Below are 15,765 nucleotides of genomic sequence, written 5' to 3'. Positions count from 1 at the left end.
TCATGAGGAGAATAAAAGGGAGATTGAAGAGACACCCCAACCGTCTCCCAGTTCACAGCGTCGAGCTTCAAACACCCTCCACTTCAGGCGTTCATCCCCAGGTTTCGGTACTTCAGCCCTCCCCCAGACTCTCCCATGCCGTCATGACCTGTTTTCGCGCCATGGCCTGATCCCTCACTCCACCTCTCCTGCGGAGAAAGCCCAAAACTTGGAGTTTCTATTGGCAAAAAAAAGCAATAAAAGTTCATGATGCCAAGGCAACCAACCCCTCCGCCTGCCCGGGGCCTCAGTTAGCCGACATGCTCCGAATGCAGAAGACAATGCCTCAGTAAACAGGCCACGGTCAGCTCCGGAAAATTAACGTGTGTGGGTAGCTTCTTATAAGCTCTCAGTTGGCCCCTCATTGCCCCGGAATTGGAAAGGCTTTTCTAGAGTTTGTCGATCGTGGAGAAGCTCGAGTTAGCTTGTCTGTCTCACTTATACGCGACCACCTCGGCTTAACGACATTGCCGAGAATCAAAACATTCAACAATTCTTTCTTCCAACATCAACAACTGATATACAAATTCAGCATGCGGTACGGACTCGTCGCCCCGGCTCTATGTCGGACCCTCGCCCGTAACCCCCGCATCGGCGTCACCATCTGTGAGCGGAGTCTGAGAAAACTCTCATCCATGCGCAGCGGCAAGCCTTTTGAGGAGGAGAACTGCGGCAACTACAATCCAAGGAACTTTTACCCTGCGCGTATCGGTGAGACACTTGGTGGAAAATATGAGCTCATCTCCAAGCTGGGATGGGGAACCGGTTCCACTGTTTGGCTTGCGAGGGCTACATCTTGGTGGGCATCCTCTCGCATACGTCATCATTGACTCTAACAATCTCAGGCTCCCTTGGCAAAATGACCGCTACGTCTCTCTCAAGATCACAAACAACACTCCAGCGGTTCGGGCCGCGGCCCGTAAGGAGCTTGACCTGACAGACCATATCTTCTCTGTCCCAACGTCGCACCCCGGTCGCGAGTACATCCGCGGCGTCCTTGACTCTTTCGAGGTCGAAGGGCCTCATGGCACTCACCTATGCATGGCCATGGAGCCTCTGCGGCAACCGCTCTGGATGTTGGGACAGCAGAGTGGCCTCACAAGCTGGGTTCAGCCACGCACCATCAAGGCTGTCCTACCAAGTATTCTCAAGTCACTTGACTATCTGCACTCTGAGGCCGGCATCATTCACACTGGTGAGTCTCACGTGAACCAAATCGTCCACGCATCATACTCAACCCTGTCACAGATCTCAAGGGCGACCACTTCATGGTTCCTTTCGAAGATACTGGCGTTCTTGAAGAGTACGCCATCCGCCAGACAGCCAATCCAGCGCCCTGCATCCAAAGGAGCGGTCGTCCTATTTACGAGTCACGTAATAGTTTCGGCCATCTAAGGGGAGACGTCACCTACGTCAAGCTCACAGACTTTGGTCTCGCTGTCCACGGTAGCATGAAACACAACCATGACATCCAGCCCCGAGAGTACACCGCCCCCGAGGTGATGCTCCGAGCTGGCTGGACTTACTCTGCCGATATCTGGAACTTGGGCCTTGTGGTATGTACCCTCCTCTCTCAGCAATACAGCATATCTAACTCGGTCTCAGCTATGGGAGCTCCTTGGAGACGTCAACCTACTTAGCGGCCGTATTCCCGGCCACTGCAACTTCTCCAACAAAACCCGCTTCGCCCAAATGATTCGCCTCCTCGGCCCTCCACCCTCAGATCTTCTCGCCCGCGCCGACCGAGGAACTCTGTCCAAGTACTACAACGAGCAGGGCAAATTTCGGTACCCCGAGCTCATCCCCGACGACATGTTCACGCTCGAAAACTCGACGCCCATGCTCGAGGGCCAAGAGCGAGCACTCTTTATCAACTTTGCCCGTCGCATGTTGACATGGCTGCCTGAGCAGCGTGCTACGGCCAAGGAGCTGCTCGATGACCCTTGGCTCAAGTCGATCGGCCGTAATAGGCCCTGTGGGTTTGGATATCTCGAGGACACGCGCCTGACCTGAGAATGAAATGGCTCTTTTGAGATTTGGCTTGGAGTTTGGTCTTGGGTTTCGGCGTTGTGGGTTGGGATAGGTTAATGAATCGTGAGAGAAATTGTAGGAAGATCTCAATATTATCTTGCTGGTAAGGAGAGTCAGCCAGAACACGAAGTGTAATATTACTATCTCTTAGGCTATTCTTCCTATATGCGATAAGTGCCTGGCTAAGAGTGAAATCCAATCGTCAGGGTACCAAGGTCCTTTCTAACAGGACACTTGGCAAATTACAATAAGTAAATAAAGTGTCCAAGTTGCAAACAATTCATCTTACCTATCCAAAGCCTTTGTCAAGTATCGAGCGCAGCTAAAACAGTTAGCTTGGAAACACCAAGGACTCGTCCATTCACTCAGTACACACCAAAAGGCTCGAAAACCTCCTTCGGGCTCCAGTCAAGACAAAGCACAAGCCATCATAAAACTGACCTTGCAGTAAATGACACCACACTTCTCCTGCAATTCTGGGTAAGTCCCGGCGCTGTATCTATTGTTAGTTCTTGACTCGTCAATCCATCTCATTGCTTGCATGTAACTCCTTTGTTCCGCCAATTCATGACCATCACATGTTTACTCGTCTTTGTCTCTCCATCCTTGTGGCGGCATGGTCAAGCTGCAAAGGCCAACACACCAAAACCCGAGCCGAACAACCCCTCCTCTAGTTTCTTTGTTCTGCGAGACAGTCGCCTTCTCCCTTACTTGGTCCATCCCCATATGTCTTTGGTTCTTACAGACAGGCCTGCAGATGGCTCTCCTTTTCATTCTTGGCTGTGCCATTCATGTTGCCTCTGGCATTTGTCTAAGCTCCCTAAATAGGCGCTATCTTCCGACTCTTTGGCACCCAACACACCCAAACTCCCCTCTACCGTTTATCGAAATGTCTTTCATAGAAATGTGTGTCAAGGTGCCTACCGCGGCCTCATCGACCTCTCGACAAGCTGCGGAGACCGTTCAGAGTTCCTCTCCTGTGCCTGCCGAGTCGTCGTCGTCGTCGCCTCCACAAGCCGGGATGCCTGCTCACAGGGTCCCGCCTCTCATCCGACTGCAAGTTTGGCACTTTTCCAAGGCAGGCAGAAACTTTGCATTCACCCGCTCCCTTACCGAGAAACTTTCAAAAGTCGATCTTCCGGGCTGGCTCGTCCAACCAGCAAATTCTGCCTCTACTGGGAGGAACCGCAGGGATGAGTTTGTGCCCGCCGTGGTGAGCATCCGGTAGTCCGAGAGCTTCTTGAACGTTGTTGTTCATTATTCTTGCCTTTAGGTTGATTTCAAATACCAGCCCGTGTTCCGGGGGGGCCATGACACTGCCCCCGAGGAGCTCCTGCGAGTGTTCTTCCATCAGACTCTGCCACCCATCATCCAAGACTTCTTCAATGAGGCTAGAAAGGAAGCGCAGTGTGTAACCATGTTTCCTTTCGGCGAATCTGTTGATCGCTACGCCATTACCAAGTACACACATGCCCGACTTCTTCAGGCCTTGGTCGTGGACCCCGATGTTGTGGCCGGAATCATGCAAGTGCCTATGCCATTAAAAGATAGCTCATGCTAACATAGGTAACCGTTAGCCATCAAATCTCCAATGTAGATAAGTACACTCGCAAACTTGCTTACAAGCGCATCGGAGAACTTGCTATCAAGGCTGTTCAAGGACGTGACTTGCAAGATGAGTGGCTCGCAATCGGGACATGGCTCTCCAGGAAGGCTGTAACAGCAGGGGTAGCAACATCTCCGTCACCTACCATGTCCAAGGTCGGCTAACCGTGGGCCACAGGTTGTCAGGGTAGTTTCCAAAAGCCGAAGGAAGACAGCCTACGACAGGTCTTCAGCCGCTTTCAAGTGCTATCAAGAGCTTGAAACCGCTCTTGAGCTGGACTGCAAGAAGCTTTTTGAGCCAGGTGGTGAGTTTAATGACAGTTCTCACAAACACATGCTCACTGAAACAGCCGTTGGAAACCAGGATCTGTATCTCAGCATCGCTCAGACGTCCATCGCTTTCCAGATTGTCCCATTCTACAGAAAAGAGCGAGAACAGTACCTAGAGCGGTTCTTCAGGACGGCCATCCGCATCCTCTGCCTCGCATCCCCTTTCGTGTCGTTTATCGCCTGCGTTTACTTCTGGAACAAGCGTAAAGAATTCGACGAGCTCGGTTGGGATTGGGCGATGGACAAGTGGGCTTATTTTGATCAAAGGTATCAGTACACGATCTACTGGAAGAACAGTCTCGGCATGTTGCTCTTATCGCTCTTGGTTGCGCTGATCAACTTTGTCGAATATCACTCGCTCAGATTCTGTAAGATATTTCTCATTCAACCTTTATCCCGCGTCACCCGCATCGTGTACTGACACGTCGTCTTTGTAGTCAACAAGAGAACCGACAGGAAGATCAACGATCTGAGGGTCACCCAGGGCGCCTTGGCGGCCAGGTTCTGCGTTCGGGTGCTCAAGATGCCGCCAGAGTTCATGACCGCGACCGAGCGCCAGACGGTCCTGTACTCTTTGGGCGTCAATTTCCATGACGAGACCCCTGAGATACAGGGCCGGTGCCTCGATGCGTTTCTCGCCAAGGTGGGTTAGTGTTGGGGTCACGGAGACAGAGAAGGGGGCTGATGGGCATGTTCATTTTCGTTCCTGTAATTTAGTAACTTCGCTTTTGAGATTACGGATGTCGTTCATGGACGACGAATAAAACGACGCTAGCTTGCTGAGGATATTTTACAATCGTGGCATGGCCGAAAACATGGCAGAGACACTCTACTCTGTATCTCTCCGACCGAGTTCCCTCTGAAGAACAACGTGGAGCTGACCTGTGACATCTAGATTCCCCAAATCTTCCCGTCCACCCGTCTGCCAGTCTTCCTCTCCTCTCTTGTCGCCATCATCATTCTCTTGATGACCTGCTGACTCACGTCCTCCCATCCGCTCACCTTCTCCCTCGTAGTGATGTCGAACCGATGACCAGCCCACTCCCCCTTCATGGGCAGCCTCACCCGTTCGTCTTGGACAGCCTCCTCGCCCCAGGTGATGTAGCACAGCAGCACCTCTCCTAGGCTGTAGGAAAAGTTGGACCGGGCGAGAGCATCGTCGCTGATGAACTGCTTGGTCGTGAGGTTGCGGAGCACGGCTGGTCGGTGGCTGCTTGGGAAGTGGGGGTTGTGCATCAGGAGTTTCATCAAACGCTTAAATGGCAACGAAACCTCCTGCTTCTGGTCCAGTCGCTCACGCACATTATCGAGTGCTCTGCCCCATACCTCGAATGGCTGCTCCTTGACGAGGGATGCCAAGGTCGAGTGGTGACCCTCGGCCACGGCCTGTTCGCCCATTCCATGCAGTGGGTTGGTTCCATCGCTGTCCCACTGGAACCTTTCCAGGACGGTCGCAATCTCGGGAGGGTAGCCGACAGCCCTTTCGCTGATGAGAATGAGTCGGTCGCCAGCCCACTGCCCGATGTCCTCCGAGATGGCTGCCTGAATCAGATGGGCGATAAGTCGGAAGAAGTAGCTGCAGGTGACGGAAAGGCAGATGAGGTCGGCATCGTGTCGGCATTCGTAGAGGAGGGCAACGATCAAGTCGATGACGTTTTGAGGGAGATTGACGAGAGCCGAGTCGTGGCTTGCGTACTGAGGTCAGTATTGTGGTCGACGGGGGGAAGGGTCAAACGCACTTTCTCTTCTTCGCGGGGATGGCTTTCTCGGCGGGGATCTGGAATCTCAGCCACGAGGGATTGGCCAGAAGTCCAACCAGCTGTTCGCCCGAGGTGCTCTTGAGGATCTCCAAAAGCTTGGGCTGGCCGATGTGGCGAAGCTGGCGCTTCTTGTCGATGTTGATCAGCTTCCAGTCCTGGCCCATGGTGAGGTGGTGATGACACGGGGAAGAGAAGGAGAGAAGAGGAGGGTTGCCCAAGGCTAGAAGATGGAAATGCCGGAGGGAAAAGCAGATGATGTGAAGAGGTGAAAAAGAAAAGGTGAAGCAGCAAAACTGTCGTCTCCCCTTAGGTAATCGGCGCAGTGTGTCTCTGCACCCCGCTTCAGCCTCGAGGTCAAGTCGTACAAATCGCACCTGCCGTTTCTTGAGCAACAATAAAATCGACACCGTCTTTAGCTCAGAATGGCTTTTGTCTGCTCAGATGGAGGTACAAACATGGTGCAGTGGTGAAAGGCGGAAAAAACTGCTAGCAAGTGCCCGTCACTTGTGAGCACTGCCGAGAGGTGATGACCTTGGTACCACTCCTCTTCCGCATATAACGCACATGTTCCAAACATATTTCGATAAGATCGATACCGAAAGCACTCTGAAGAGAGTAGAATCTAATGACTAACTGCATTAGAGCATATCCAGGGAGGCCCCTGCCTTTTTTCCCCATCACACTCCGCGCCAACTTCCAGCTGGCAGTACCTCGAAATATTGGCGATACCCAGACATACAGATATGCACCTCTCCAACTAAATCAGCCCGATTCCACCCATTTTCCGAATCTCCTCCCGTCGGATCGTCATCAAACACCACCTGAACCCAGGAGCTAGTGCCCGGTTGGCTCCAGTACAGAGCCGACGGCTTCGTCCAGCTCCTGTAGGGCTGAAAACCAACACAACACTCTCCAACCGTCCTCTGAGCTCCATTCTCATAGTAAATGTGCATACCCAGGAGATTACCTCTCTCGTCGTGATATACATCAACGCGGGCCATGTTCTTCAAGGGGGCCCATGACCATAACATGCCCATACAGCCGTTTAGGCCGTTCTGGCCCAGCCGATGGAAGATATGAGGTAGCGATCCTTTACTGATGGGGTAAATAGAAATCATAGGCCTATGGCTCAATGTCTCTTGATCGTAAATGAGCGCTTTAGGCGCCTTGCTGTGCCATTCGCACGGGAGCCTCTGCTGAGGCCCAACATGGAAAATCCCAGCCAGTTTTGTCTCGAACTATTATACACTTAGAAACTCCATAACTTCAAGATACATGGGTCAACTCACCATAAAACTAAGCCAATCTGCGCCTCTGCAGTCACCACTCAGGATAGACATTGATAGAATCTCCCCACCAGGTGGCAGGGGCACGTAAACTGCCATAGTATCAGGCGGAGGCTTCCCCAGAAGGCCCGGGGATGTTCGAGTATGGGCATGGATAGCCAGATGAGCCCCACGGAGTAGCTTTTATATAAAAATGTCAGGCCAGTGCAGGCCAGTGCAGGCCAGTGCAGGTCGCAAGGTCAATGGTCTTTGAATGCGACGGATACTTGCTTCCAGGTTGAGACATGGCACACGACTCGAGTTCAAAGAAATTCGCACGCTCAAGATGGTGAAGAGCTTTTGGGGGTGTTGGAGTGTCCCACATTGCGAACCGTGCATATGTCTCGGTTGCGAGCCATGCGAGACCGTCCTGTCCGTCATTAGCTCGGCGTTACAGTTCTTCTCCCAACTTTTACATTACCTGGAAGTAGATCTCAAGCTCGAAAGATTTCATTCTCTCTCGTTTAGCGACGATAAACTTGGTCGAACCGCTTCGTTTTTCGCTCAGCGGTTCCGGGTAGTCAGCGAGAGCCTCCACCCTGCTAATGCCATGGTGATCCAAGGTGACCCGGGTGTAGTTGCTGTGTCGCCGTTCAAGCTTTGGGGCCTCGTCTCCTCGAGTCCAGGACACAACATTAGACAGTTTAAACCAGGTCATCTTGGTTCCCTGTGGCATCGAGAACAGCTCCGTCCTCAGAGCCACCGCTCTCGCAAAACACCACAGCGGCGCTTCGTTCGAGTATTCTTGAATGATGACCAAAACCTCTACGGGGAGTCTCGCCAGACCAGGAAAGTTAAGCTTGTTGCACACCACGGCCAGGAGATCGTGGGAAAATCCCCAAGGATCGGGAATACGAGCGTCCGGGTTATTTTCTCCGACCATGAACGAGCTCACGACTCTTCCAATGAAGTTTGGTCCTTTCTTTGCTTTCCTTGGAGATTTGAGAGTGGATATAAACCCGTAGCAGCGCTCGTGGACCTCAACACAAGGGGATTCATAATCATAGAGATAGGATCCATTCATGGTTGTGGGCACGCTCTCGGTGTCCATCACTTCCATTTTCCAGGGGCCAACCGGGTAGTTTTCACAGGAGACTAGACAAAAGTAAGCAAGATACCCTCCCAAATACCATCAAACCATAGGGCGAAGGGCCCTTGTGAAAATCACTTGCGAACAACGACCTGGCCGAGCGAACGCCGAAACACCCCATGGCATATACCGCACGTACGTGGCCTGAAGCATTTAAGCAAGAATCTCGTCCTTGAGTGGGCCGAGAGCAGTACTTCATTCATAGCCCGTGTTGTGAAACTGCGCGGTAAGTGATGGAAGTGTGAAAGAATAGTTTGTGGAAAGCGTACAGAGATGGAATGATTCGGGGCAATATGGGACTCTCAAGTATGACTCCTGGAGCTTGAATTCGGCTGTAAGCACAGTCATATGTGCAACTCGAGAGCTTGTTGAAGAAACATGGGAAAACTCTAAGCCAAACACATGCCCCGGTGTAAGCCACGCAAAGCTTAACGGGCTCAAGGCAAAAGACACGTTCGATGTTGTAGCTCAAAGTCCTTGAATTTTACCTTTCGATAAACACTAAATGTCATGCAGCAGGTCATCAACCCTAGTTGCGCCTCTACCAGTTTACTCACAACCTGCCAGGCGACTGAAGATGGCCCCTAACTATTTGAACTCGGACCGAGACCGAAATAAAGCTCGCAGGGTTCTCGATTTCATCCCCCAACAAGAGTATATCAGAGCAAGGATTAGGATAGCAGATCAATTCCCAATGTTTGATGTTCTAACCATAATGCATTGCGGAGACGCTCTACTATGCGTCGCCGTCATTACCGAGAAGATACCTATCTCTCCGTTCAATCGCCCGTCTCTTAGAGGCGGCTTTATCAGCCTGTGTTGGAAAATCGAGCACATCCCACACATCCCTCATTCTAGCCGCATCAGGCGCATCCAGAGGTAACTCTTTGCGTTCCCACAGGTCCCTGTAAATACCCGTCTCCTCTATGGGCTCCTCCGGATCCACGCGATTACGGTTCATGTCGTGGCCCAAGATCGGGAGGGGGCTTTCCGGCGGGGCAGCATCAGCAGTCAAAAATTCGATCAAGGCTTGCTTCTGCTCAGGAAGAAGCTCAAAGATCCGGTATGTGACATTTGTTTGGTTCGAGTGCAAGTAGACAGCATATGGGTCAAAGTCTGGTGACTGTCTGCGCCGATCGAACACGACAACGCCCCCAAGGATGCGGGACTCGGCCCAGTAACCTGCCATGTCCGCAGCCCCATTAGGATACTGATCGTAGTCGACATACCATGGGTGCTTGAAGAGGGTGGGGAGTGGCCCGTCTGGGTTGTGGTCCCAGTACAGCCTGTTGGACTTTGGCGGCGCCCATTCCGTGATGCCGTCGTCTTTGTGTAGACTTGTGCCGAGATTGAATAGCATCACTGCAATTTGGTGAACCGCAACAGCCATCAATTCAATGAGTCGGATATTGAATGCCCTCGACCCCGGAGCGGCAGCTTGGTACGCAAAGAGCAGCTGTCAAGTAGAAAAGTCAGCTCGCCTAACAGAAACACAACACGCGGAAGTTTCCAGCTCACCCTAGAGTCGATACTTAGAATTTCAGGTGCAAATTCCTCGCGGAACTGTCGCACCTTGTCCAGCATACCTGGACATAGCTCCTGGTGAGCACTGTGGAGAGGATGGCCTTTAGGCAGTTTTCCGCCTCTCGACTCGTATATGACCCGAGTTAGGGGTAGGCCGTCAATTATTTGTGCATATGCCAGCTCGGCAACCTCTGTGAAAAGAATTCTGGTGATGGCGCGGGTGAAGAGATCATGATGGTCGCCATCGAGGATATCGATGGAAAGGCTCCTGATCTGACTGTCATCAGTGGTCGAGGGGGATCGAGGCCCAGCAGATGAGGTTTCCGAGTGCTCTAAAGACATGATTTCTGCAATCTGAAGTCTGAAGGGAAGACACTGGTTTTGGGAATTGGGGATGATGGGGCCTCGCAGGAAGAAGAGGGTGCGCGTCTCCCCAGCTCAGGGCGCTAAAATTAGCGCACTGGGGGTACTACGGCGGACCTAAGGACCATCGCCATGCACGTGCGATACCGCAAGCGCCGACAAAAGCGGGGGGCGGGGGGCGGGGCGCGGGCCAATGAGATCAGGGGGCTTACAAGACCCGCCGCGCTGTAAGCGCGTCGGCTTCCTCTTATCAGCCAAGAGGCCAGGCAAACCAGGCCACCATACTTTCCCCTCGTGTTTGGAAAGCGACATGGTTCATGCTAGAGAATGAAGCCGCGGGGATGATTGGCCTGCTTCTCTTCGGTCGCCCGGGTCCGGGCCTATGTCTGGCCAGCTGATGGGTCTCATAAAGGCTGAGCAAGCCCTGGGCGGTTGCAACCAACAAGACGGCGATTCTTCTCCCGAGAATGGCGCAAGGAAATTTCACCTCGGCCTTCCTTTTTTGAGAATACTAGTTACCTTGGAGTGTTTTGATAATGGAAATACAGTCTGTTGGTCCTGATCTGTTTCAGGCTCAGGTTATCATCTCATGCGTTGGGCCTGGTTGACGATCTCGCCGCTCCGCTTTCAAGAGCAGGCCACCATCTAAGATGATTCTGGTACCGCTGAGGCTTAAAATAGGGATTCAATCCTTGTCACTCACGCTGGCTTTGGTTCATGTCGACTTCAGAAGGGTTTTGGTCCAGGAGAACGGCGAAGCGGGCAAGTATAAGACATGGCCAAGTCCTCCATGAAACCGGGTCAAGATTCCAACACAGCTCAGATCACTTCAACAGCCGTTTTCTCCTACCTGTATTCTTTTATTCCTATCCAGACTTCACAATATCCCCTTTCCGGCTTGCCTTTGCAAAGCTCCAAGTTCTATCTGCTGGCAGATTCCCACAAATCACTCTCTTCGACCAAGGTATGCCTGTGACTGATAGCATGCGGCGCGGTACGAGCTCTGTTGACAACTCAGTAGAAACAACGAAGGCCCCTTTTCAGTTTCCGCCCAAGAACTTTTCCCATTTTCCACCAATACTCGCAACTCAGAAAGCGGTTCAATCATATCCAACATGTCCCAGAGCAGAGTCTTGGACCTTCAAATCCGCCCTGGTCGCTGGTTCGACGAGGTTGAGCCTCTCCCCTCAACTTCGACCAGATACAAAATCATCGAAGCCTCGGTCCACATGGGGCTGTCTATCCTGGAAACTCCCGAGGGAAGGCAAAGCCTAGCCAGAGTTGCTAGGGCCATCATCGAAGAGGGCCGGAGCGAACAACCACCTCGTCGTGACATTTACAAGGGATCATTAAAAGACATGCCCGCCTGGATAAACAGGTTTCTTACTTCCATGCGCTTCAACTTCCCTGCCATATTTGTACACGATGAAGTCGGCGGTGAGGCTGAGGCGCAGAGGCTGGACTGGGGTGACAACATGCGGGATTATGATGCTGGTCTTGGAGGGAGAATCTCTCTCAGCAGCGCCCTTATCGACAATATGGTGTATGCACATCAGCAGTTGCCAAAGATGGCTGGTGACAGCTACATCCGGTTCAAGTTTCAGATGGGCCTCAGCATTGCCCATGAAATTGTTCATCTCCTGACGGGATTCATCACTGGAGACCCTAGCCCGCTCACCCCCCAGAGGTCAGCTTGCTCCGATACGGTGACTCGGAAGCTGGCGAAGCGGGGCGGTACTGGGAACATATTCTTTTTGGCGGTGTTGTCGAGTTCTGGTCCTTCAACGATGACCCTATGAATGTTCGGCAGACGGGCACTGCCTATTTCTTCGAGAACGGGGACCGGGATGCCACGGGTTATGCTGTCTCACTGGGCTATATGAACGAATTCACAAACCAGGGTACGTTTCCATCTTCTCAGCTCTTACGTGCGCTCTCCTGACGGCCCCTTCTTCCCAGTATTTACGTTTCCGATCCGCCGCTCCAGCGAGGCTGTTTTTACGACACGTGCGGCTCTCACACGAGCCAACTGCTCTGAGACGACGAAGCTGCGCACGAGGAGAAGGCAGAACCGTGCTCCGCCGGCCAACTCGCCAGCGCCGGATCATTGGAGTGCAAATATGCGCTACCGAATGCCTCCTTCCGGATCTCAGGGCTACCCCAGAGTTCCCAGCCAGAGTAGCAACTCCCAAGCAGGTGGTTCGGGTAGAGGTTATGCTTCTCAATCAGGAAGGCCCAGTCAGGCCTATAACCCTCCAGCAGGAGGATCTGGTAGAGGGTACGCCTCTCAGTTGTCAAGGCCCAGTCAGGCTTATTCCCCTGCAGCAGGAGCGTCAGGTAGAGGCTACAACTCTCAAGCCGGAGAGCCAATCAGATCCTCCAATCCCCAGTCCACGCAGTTGGATCGACCATACCCTAACCCCTTTGCACCCCGATCATCAGCACCAACCCAACCTTTATACACTCAGCCGCCAAGCGGCAGTCGGCCCCCTGAGTACTACTACAGACGCTGATTGGATGTTGGGCGTGCGTTTGCGATTTTTGGAAGAGAAATTGCGCTCGAAGATTGCTGCGGAAAGTCTTTTGTATTTGTGGAAAGTTGTTTGCCCCAGAATTGCATTTTGGACATGTCTGGGGTAATCTTGCAATATCTTGGTGCTATCATTAGTGTAATCTCAGAGCCTATCTATTGTCGATGCTCAGATCGTGTTTGTGCTTTATCTATGTGCCAAATTTGTGTTTGATTTACTACCTCAAAATCGAGCCTAAGTAGAGGCACAAGTGTCATTTTCAAGGTGGTGGTGGTATCACAACATTTCCATTGTCATTTCCATTGTCACCTTGGGGAAGAATCGCCTCTGGATGTATACATAGAAGAAACTTTAAACTCCCATGACGCAAGTCTACCTGTACACGATGAAGATTGTTGGTCACATCGCCTCCTCTAAAAACCAAGCTCAACCATTCTAACCTTGCAAACTTGTACTTTGCCGCGCTGGTTGGAATGCAAGGTGAGACAATGAGGTGTTGACGTCGCCGGATGATATGGCGGGCCGGCATGTCTTACGCCAACGTTGAGTGGCCGCCCTAGATCAAGGCTGACCAGAAGGCAGTTTCTGCCCCAACGGAGAGAGGTCACGCCTCGATATCCTCCCACAGCCTCGGAAACCCTCTCCTCATCAATCTACACCCGATCCCCATCATCCTCCATTTCGGAAAGCGATGCAGACGCCATGTTCAGAGCAAAGGGCAGCACCAGGGCAGTTGGCGGTCGTCCTCAACGGCTGAGGCCCGATGCCGGTGCGTACGGTGTTATTCCTTTATCGGTGGAAGAGAAGGGAGCGCTAATTGTGATCAAGAGGAAGCGGGATCCTCGGCTGAAGCTCAACGCGATTCTGAAGAGGTGCCGTTTGTTGAGGATGAGCGGACGTGGATACGGTGGCCTGTCTCACTCTTTGTGGTTCTGATTTACCGGCCAATTTGGAAGCCTTTCTGCGCCGTCTTGTCGAGTCCTGCGTCTTTGCTGTTGGTTTTGGTTCTCTTCCTTTTCGCTGCTGTTCCATTCATGATTATTTCTGGGTTCTTATCTGCTGTTTTTGGTCTCCGGAGTGTCCAAGGCTCCACCGAAGAAGAGGGCAAGGCAGCGATGCAAGGGAGAGCTTAATACGCACTCTCTAACTTAACATCGACGACATTTCCCAGCAGGAGTATTAGACTCCAGCCGACGACTTCGAATTTGCTGCAGCCGACGGCTTCGTCTTGGCTTGGGCATCGACCCAGGCGTCGGCTTTTCTACAGCCAAAGCCTTCTCTTGACTCTCTTTCCCTGTCTGAAGGAAACCAAGGGAGTTACGAATCTCCTCCAGGCGCTCACCCTTACCCCAGTCAAGGATTTTATGTACATACTTGTAGAACTTGATGTAATGCTCAGGAACTTGAAGGAGGAAAGTATCGACGTCCTCCGTGTGATAGTCCTCATCCTGCTTCCATGAGACATGTAATCGTGCGTGCGTACCGCGAATGGCAATGCCGAATGCAGCGCTGTTGATTGGATGGACAGTGTCGTTCGTGCACTGCTTCACACGACGGTTGAGCTTTTCCACCATATTAACACAAGACGCTGACCCTCTCATACATCGGCAAATAGCCCCCCACATGCCACTATCGTCTCCCAAGATCTCGACGACCAAGAATGGAAGCATGAGCAGTTGATCATTGGCTATCATGTCTTCTCTCGCCACAGACCACGTCAGCTGGGGAAAGGCGTTCTTCGCTTTGTATCCATAGATCGCGTCCGGCACAGGGGTGCTAACCTCGAAAAGGGATTCCGTCCTGCTTGGAACATGGTGCCTAGCCATCGGTTCTCTCTCGACGCGTTTGAGACAGTGACGCGATCTAGGGTCGAAGAGAATGCGAGTTAAGACATACTTTTCCACTTGTGATTTTCGTGGAAATTCACACACGAGGTCACGGAGTTCTTCATCTTGCTTAACCTCATCCACCGTTGGGCCGGGAGAGTCACGGTCCTGGCGTATTTGGTTTATGAGGTTGGTGATGTGCTCTGGAGTCGGGTCGCGTGAATCAAAGTAGATGCCGTTCCCCTCCAGGTTATCGCGCAGGTAAAAACAGCCCTCCTCAAGGATTCTTTCCGAATAGGACACATGGAAGTTCGATCTGTCGGCCGATGAGGAAGTTCCGGGCGAAGGAAGGGTTGGCGTCGTGAAGCCGTTGGCATCCCGCGTATCATGGTCGCAATCAATAGATTCAACCCACTTAAGAATACGCGAGTGCTTCGAAGTGGCGGGCTGCTGCATGCTCGTTTTTTTGAGCCCTCTTCGCAGGCGACTCGTCGATCTCGTCGAGCGGCCTCTTTGTCCCCGCTCTCTGTACTTTCAAAATGTTGTTCATGATGGAAATTCTTAGAGTGTGTGAAGGAAGATCTGACCAACAAGCCCCAAGCGAAGGTAAGACTTGGGTCATATTTATGGTTTACTTATTCTTTATCCATATTATTACCTATAGCTAGAGGAGGATAATCCAATACCTTTGTTCTGGATTTCCCTCATTGGCGTGGCAGCAACTAGGTTGGATGGTGCGCACCTATTTTTAGTAAAACAAAGTTGGGGGATTGAGACCTGTGTATTGCGAAGAAAGGGCTTTGTTTAAAATTATAAATAACTTAGTTTAGACACAAAGGCAGACATGGAAACTAAAGGCTTCAGCATTAAGATAAGGCGGTCCTGGGCTCTGCCCAACAAAGAAATTTGTCCAGTTAATCCAGGAGCTCTTTTACCTTACCTCTCGGCTTCACCCTCTGGTTTTGGATAAAGACAATGCCAGCGTAAGCTAGGATCAACCATTTGGGTCTTTGCAGTGTTATTATTAGGGACAAAATGGCATGGTTGGTGTCGTCAGCTAGCACGGAAGCGCCGTGTTTGGCTTTGGTCGATTTAGGTTGTTGCTACAGTATAGGCCTCAGTCTTTGACGCTACCCTGGACGAAAGTAGTACGGCAACAGGATTTAACGAGCAGGTAACACGCCCCTAGAAACGCCTAGGTGGGATGGCGTAGAAGACGCGAGTTGAACTAGATCGCCTAGTCAAGCCTTCACATCCTCGCCGCCGAATGACACCCTCTCTGCCATCATCATCAGATCCTAAGAAGGGAGCCCAGAAGACTCGAAGAGATGGAAAGCTCGA

The 15,765-nt window shown here is 51.9% G+C and overlaps 8 protein-coding genes across 8 annotated transcripts; 4 read left to right on the top strand and 4 right to left on the bottom strand.

Moving 5' to 3' along the window:
- Positions 1–554: 554 nt before the first annotated feature.
- Positions 555–2,052, top strand: NCS57_00433000 (Protein kinase domain-containing protein; the record flags this gene model as incomplete). Its single annotated transcript, XM_053054293.1, has 4 exons — positions 555–838; positions 885–1,234; positions 1,288–1,595; positions 1,645–2,052. The coding sequence occupies exons 1-4, from the start codon at positions 573–575 to the stop codon at positions 2,050–2,052; spliced, it is 1,332 nt and encodes a 443-aa protein (XP_052916453.1). The 5' UTR covers positions 555–572.
- Positions 2,053–2,959: 907 nt separating this feature from the next.
- NCS57_00432900 (uncharacterized protein) lies at positions 2,960–4,657 on the top strand (the record flags this gene model as incomplete). Its single annotated transcript, XM_053054292.1, has 6 exons — positions 2,960–3,283; positions 3,344–3,594; positions 3,648–3,786; positions 3,854–3,980; positions 4,026–4,373; positions 4,443–4,657. 6 exons carry the CDS (start codon positions 2,960–2,962, stop codon positions 4,655–4,657), a joined length of 1,404 nt encoding a protein of 467 aa, XP_052916452.1.
- Positions 4,658–4,896: 239 nt separating this feature from the next.
- Positions 4,897–5,929, bottom strand: NCS57_00432800 (uncharacterized protein; the record flags this gene model as incomplete). Its single annotated transcript, XM_053054291.1, has 2 exons — positions 4,897–5,692; positions 5,745–5,929. 2 exons carry the CDS (start codon positions 5,927–5,929, stop codon positions 4,897–4,899), a joined length of 981 nt encoding a protein of 326 aa, XP_052916451.1.
- Positions 5,930–7,247: 1,318 nt separating this feature from the next.
- On the bottom strand, positions 7,248–8,114 carry NCS57_00432700 (uncharacterized protein; the record flags this gene model as incomplete). Its single annotated transcript, XM_053054290.1, has 2 exons — positions 7,248–7,460; positions 7,512–8,114. 2 exons carry the CDS (start codon positions 8,112–8,114, stop codon positions 7,248–7,250), a joined length of 816 nt encoding a protein of 271 aa, XP_052916450.1.
- Positions 8,115–8,916: 802 nt separating this feature from the next.
- On the bottom strand, positions 8,917–10,046 carry NCS57_00432600 (uncharacterized protein; the record flags this gene model as incomplete). Its single annotated transcript, XM_053054289.1, has 2 exons — positions 8,917–9,636; positions 9,699–10,046. The coding sequence occupies 2 exons, from the start codon at positions 10,044–10,046 to the stop codon at positions 8,917–8,919; spliced, it is 1,068 nt and encodes a 355-aa protein (XP_052916449.1).
- A 1,136-nt stretch (positions 10,047–11,182) lies between these two features.
- On the top strand, positions 11,183–12,580 carry NCS57_00432500 (uncharacterized protein; the record flags this gene model as incomplete). Its single annotated transcript, XM_053054288.1, has 3 exons — positions 11,183–11,608; positions 11,737–11,968; positions 12,027–12,580. 3 exons carry the CDS (start codon positions 11,183–11,185, stop codon positions 12,578–12,580), a joined length of 1,212 nt encoding a protein of 403 aa, XP_052916448.1.
- A 621-nt stretch (positions 12,581–13,201) lies between these two features.
- Positions 13,202–13,731, top strand: NCS57_00432400 (uncharacterized protein; the record flags this gene model as incomplete). The annotated part of the gene is made up of 2 exons (XM_053054287.1): positions 13,202–13,367; positions 13,427–13,731. The coding sequence occupies exons 1-2, from the start codon at positions 13,301–13,303 to the stop codon at positions 13,729–13,731; spliced, it is 372 nt and encodes a 123-aa protein (XP_052916447.1). The 5' UTR covers positions 13,202–13,300.
- A 15-nt stretch (positions 13,732–13,746) lies between these two features.
- NCS57_00432300 (uncharacterized protein) lies at positions 13,747–14,880 on the bottom strand (the record flags this gene model as incomplete). The annotated part of the gene is made up of 1 exon (XM_053054286.1): positions 13,747–14,880. The coding sequence occupies one exon, from the start codon at positions 14,878–14,880 to the stop codon at positions 13,747–13,749; it is 1,134 nt and encodes a 377-aa protein (XP_052916446.1).
- Between the last annotated feature and the right edge of the window lie 885 nt (positions 14,881–15,765).

The sequence above is a fragment of the Fusarium keratoplasticum genome, chromosome 3, assembly GCF_025433545.1.
Source record: "Fusarium keratoplasticum isolate Fu6.1 chromosome 3, whole genome shotgun sequence".
In the NCBI taxonomy this organism is placed as follows: Eukaryota; Fungi; Ascomycota; class Sordariomycetes; order Hypocreales; family Nectriaceae; genus Fusarium; species Fusarium keratoplasticum.
Note: the sequence above shows the minus strand (reverse complement) of the source record. Positions and strands in the feature narration are given on the sequence as shown.